The 4,792-nt window shown below is 45.2% G+C and overlaps 1 protein-coding gene across 2 annotated transcripts; it reads left to right on the forward strand.

The window, feature by feature from the left end:
- The first annotated feature begins 103 nt into the window (after positions 1–103).
- SMIM30 (small integral membrane protein 30) lies at positions 104–3,688 on the forward strand. Of its 2 annotated transcripts, none has more exons than XM_065650506.1 (2): positions 104–186; positions 921–3,688. In XM_065650506.1, the coding sequence occupies exon 2, from the start codon at positions 992–994 to the stop codon at positions 1,175–1,177; it is 186 nt and encodes a 61-aa protein (XP_065506578.1). In that variant the 5' UTR covers positions 104–186; positions 921–991; the 3' UTR covers positions 1,178–3,688. The 2 variants fall into 2 exon arrangements, with proteins under 2 accessions (XP_065506578.1, XP_065506587.1); XM_065650515.1 differs by lacking the exon at positions 104–186 and adding an exon at positions 247–712.
- The last annotated feature ends 1,104 nt before the right edge of the window (positions 3,689–4,792 follow it).

Here is a 4,792-nt window from a genome sequence, read left to right on the forward strand (position 1 = left end):
CGTGCCGGGAGGCGGCCCGGCCGGGTCACGCCCGCCCCCGGCCGCGCCACCGCCCCTTCCTGTCATGGCCGCTGCCGGGCTGCGGGAGCGCGGCGGGGCGGCGTGGGCCGGCGCCTCCAGGAGCTGAGGGCCGGGCGGCGCGGCGCGGTGCGGGGACGCCCCCCAGCCCGGGGCCGGCGGCAGGAGGTGACAGAGGGGCGCCGTGGGGCAGGGCCTGCGCGGAGGCTGCCCCGGGGAGCGGCTGTCCCGCAGCCAGGCCACCGGGGGGGGGACGGGACGGGGCGCGGGCCCCGCTTCGCGCCCGCTCCGGGAGAGGCGGGCTCTGGCTGGGTGCGGGCCGGAGCCGCGTCACTGGCCGCGCCGGGGAAACCGACGGAGAGCCGGCTTGCTCTGGGCGGCTGTCGGCGCGGTGTGCCGGGTGTGCCCCGGGGCGGAGCGGCCCCTCCGGGCTGGGCCCGGCCTCCGCCGCCGAGGGACGCTCCCCCAGCTGGAGGAAGCTGGAAGGACATTTGTCCCGCGGGCAGGGCTGGCAGCTAAATGCACACCCTTGCGATGTGTGGGCAATGGTGTCCCGTCCTGTGCACGGGGATCCCGGGGATGCTCCCTGCTAGAAGGCGTGTGCAGGAGCTGCCCAGTCCTAGACACTGCCCAGCCTGAAGTCAGCAGGCACGAGTGGCCGAGGCAGGAGAGCCTGTTCTGAATTCACCTCATGGTAAGACTCCAAAAGATCAGTTTCCACAGAGTTGCAAAACAAGATAGCAAGCCCACCGTGGCTGCCTCATGATAGTAAGTCATTTACTTTCGTAATCGTGAAGATAAAACCTAAATTTCCTGAGCCCCACAGAGGTTTGGCTTTTGGCGAGGTAATTCCAGGGTGGAAGACGGGGACATTTGTTATGTTCCTTTTGTTTTCATTGTAGATACCGCTGAAGTACCTGTTTTCCAGTACTTTCCTTGTTTAACTTCCCCTTGGGGTCAGCCGGTCAGCAGCATGTCTTCTACCGAGAACACCTCAAAACTTTTCCTGGTCCTTGTTACATTGCTGCTGGTGCTGCCAGGAGTCGAAGCCATGGATGCAGGAGATACCATCGCCTTCCTACTGGGCCTCGCTGTCAGTGTCGTTGGATTCTGTGCCTGCCTTGGCTTGTATGCAAGGAAAAGGAATGGACAGCAATGATTTTCAAGAAGATGATCAGATGAAGTGATTTTCCAAACATGGCTTGGGGTTGAGGTTTCCTGTGTAAAACCAAGCTTCAGTTCTGGATAACTTTCAAAAACCATGTAGGAGATAATGCTGCTGTGCAATAGAGCAGAATCAAAACTGTATGCAGTAAAAGGGATTTGTAGGGTCTGTCCTCATGACGTTAAGATGACTTTATATCGCTGTGATTAATTATTGCCTTAGAGAAAGGGAAAACCTTTTTGAATGGGGAAAGAAACCCGTAGAGTGGTTCACAGTAAATTTTAATAAATGGAACATGTTAGGCAGACCAACAACAAGTTCTACAATTTTGTTTTCAAGGGTTAATCAGGAGGAAGCAGCTATTAATCTTCCAGTCAGGATGACAGAGCTTTGGAAGTACTCCTAACTAGATAGCTAGCGAGCAGACTGCTTTGACTTGTGTGCATGTGCTCACATTCTTTATAATGACAGTTAACACCTAACAGCTCACTTCTGCTGTCACAGGGATGAGAACTAAGAAAACAGAGAAATTTTTTTTTGCTTTTGTATTTTCATGTTAGATTGTGCTGCTTCTGTAGCCTGTGTTCTTGTTACCAAGTAGATACACTTAAGAATGGGACCACTATTTTACTTTTAACATGTATTTCACAGAAATTATTTGTAAGGCTACATAAATAAGATTAGGGATATGGCTTTCGTCTCTTTTTAAAAATTTTTATTCAGCTTTCCTTGAGGCACACCATGTTCAATGCTTATTTCATTTGATATTTGTATTTTTCCCCAAAACTGAAGATTTGCCTATTTTAATTAGGAATTATGTGTAGTATTTCTGCATTAGGGGGTTATTAGAATTGTAACAAGACGGTTGTGCATGTTTCTTTTGCAATATGGAAAGAACATGTTTTGTTAAAATCCTGGTTTTAGTCAGCAGGTCCATTGTTCTCAAGTGTCTTACTCATGACAAACTTGTATTGCTAGCTAAATATTTAGGCTTCTTACCTGATGGATGCGAGTTCCATGGAAGATTGGGACCAAAACCAAAGTAAAAACTCCTGATGCAAAATGTGAGATGTAAATAGTCTTATTCTATTCATGCTAGGTCAGATTGTGTGGTATATGGTTGAAAGACTCAGTAGCATATCCAGGACCTGTTTCTTTCTTTAAGTACCAAAGGTGAAATGGCACAGCCAGGAATGTCTGCCACAAGTCCCTCTGGCTTGTTCGGGTGTTCTGAGCTGTCCACTTGAGACAAGGAGCACAGTCTGTAACAGCAGCAGAATTAGGAGCATAGGAGGTGAGTTCTCCACAGTTCACAGAATTCCCTTCTGATCTTATGCTGTGGACACTGCTGCTCTTGCTAGAAATCTTGGCTTTTATCTTTCAGAGCTAGAGAAAAAGGTTAAATGTGATGCAGAGCTATATATTTTGATACTATTCCCTCCGTTCCTCTGTGAGTGTCTCTGTTCAGTAGAGCACAAAGCAATGGCTGGAAGAGTTGTCAGACAGGTCTTATATAAGTAATTGGGTGGGCAGATCATGTTTTCCAAATTCCAGAATCTCTATATTCTGTATGCCATTTGTAGCTGGTTTGACTTCTTTCTCCAGCCTCCGAGGAGACAGAAGCCCTGGTAATTTCAGTCTTGCAATTTATGTCCTTTTCTCACGGTTGATAGTGGGAGGAAGGTAAAATGAAAGCTTCCAAAATTGCGTGGGGTTGAAACTGTAGGACTCAACCCAGAAAGCCACAAGAATGTAGGTATCTGCTCTCAAGTTACAGGAATAATAACGGTCACAAAGTGATGAGATGCAAGTCTTGCGAGGAAGCTGTTCTCGAACCCTTTTTGCAAGCTTCCAAAAATCAGAAAGGGACAAATATGACTTATAAATGAAATTTACATCCCAAGGAGGAGCTTCAAGTAGTAGTGTCACCTTTGAAGGCTGCCCAGCAGCAGTAGATGAGCCTGTATGTGATTATTCAACTGGGTGGATGCAAGCATACATCAAGTGTCATCCTACATGTTCCAGCTTGGTGAAACCATTACCCTTAAAAAACCCAGCTAAACAAAACAAAAACTAAAACCACCCAACTCAGTTAACTTTGTATTTCCCAAAATTCAAGTAGTTTGTCAGTTTTTTGGTAGACTATTAAACATTGCTCTTTCCATAGAATAAATTTTACCGCAAGCAGCTTTTTACAGACTCCCGTGTCTTCACTTTGGAAAAGATCCCTGGCAATAGTATCACAGAATTGTGCAACAATTTTACTGCAGATGAACAAAATTTTAGCAGAGTGATTAGCATCAGGCAATAGGGATATGAAGAACTGTGTTCTTTGCCTGGAGCTGTATGTACTTTGTTGAAAGGTTATTTGCACAGCCTAATGCTGTTGGTTCTTGGGTTCTGACAGAAGATCTGTTGTTAAAGACTTGCATTTCTCAATGACTTAAGTGTAAAATCGGGTACCCCTATTTTTCTTCTGTCTTAATAAACTTTCACATAAGACTTGTCGTAAATTTGATGAAGTCATTCTTATGAAAAGGAAAATAGGGCTGACAAATGACTGAAACTGCTGGAATTCCTTATATTAAATATGATATACTTTTGCTTGCGTTAGGTGACTTTACAAACTTATGTGGCGTAAGGTATGTTTTCAGTTGAACTTTTGTACAGCGAGTGTACTTGTCTTAGTCCTATTACTTCTATATGTAAAAATTATTTCATTTCAGTATCAGTTACTTTAGAGCACTTCAAGGGGGCTGGTCCTCTTTGGTAGCTTGCAGTTGTCAAGAAACCCATTTCTCTGGCATAACAGAAACTTGAAACATTTATTTTTCCTTTTGACTATGAATTTTCAGCATTGTTATTATGTCTTTTTACCAGAAAAGCCATTTATGGCAGTTTTCCAGCTGGAGACACAAGGATATAAAGGATCATTTTCTTTTTTTCTAAAGAAAAATTATGTTCTAGTGTTTTATAGTTATTTGAATGATACTTTTTTTTTAGATTTCAAAAGAGCTTGTTTTATACCAGCATTTTAGGAAAACAGGGTTCTGGCTCTTTTGGGACTTCAGCTGGTGCACAAAACAATTTGCTTTGTGCACCAAACTAATGCCATTAGTGGGTGTCTTCAGAGCAGAAATCAAAACCAGCCTGACAGTGCCCATCTCTTAACAAACACAACCTACCCTCTAATCAATGCAGGAAAGCTGCGAGTCAGGAACGAGTAGCTTTTGAGTGCTGTGATTTCCATCTGCTTTAACAATAGCACAGCTCAAACTCAGCTATCCTGCAAACATTTAACAGCGTACAGTCCCTGTGTGAATGGGCAGAAGTCCTTCGCTTCTCATGGCGTTACCTTCAGGTGCTGCTCACCAGCTTCTGTTGGGTCCAGCAGTACCTGGGGCTGGAATGCAAACACTTCACCCAGTTACTAACGTACTTGCCTCTCTGGGTACATTAAAACTGATAAACCACTGTTATCAACCCTTTCTTCCACCCAGATAAATCCTGCTGCCGATGGGGATGCTGCTGTAATACTATTCTAAGGCTTGGCAATTCTATGACATCTTCCATCTAGAACCCTTATACATAATCATAGAATCATTTGGG

This window comes from Caloenas nicobarica, chromosome 1 (genome assembly GCF_036013445.1).
Source record: "Caloenas nicobarica isolate bCalNic1 chromosome 1, bCalNic1.hap1, whole genome shotgun sequence".
NCBI classification, from domain to species: domain Eukaryota; kingdom Metazoa; phylum Chordata; class Aves; order Columbiformes; family Columbidae; genus Caloenas; species Caloenas nicobarica.

Bases quoted from the DNA above. Each gene is read 5' to 3' on its own strand.
- SMIM30 (XM_065650506.1), top strand. From the start codon at position 992: ATGTCTTCTACCGAGAACACCTCAAAACTTTTCCTGGTCCTTGTTACA.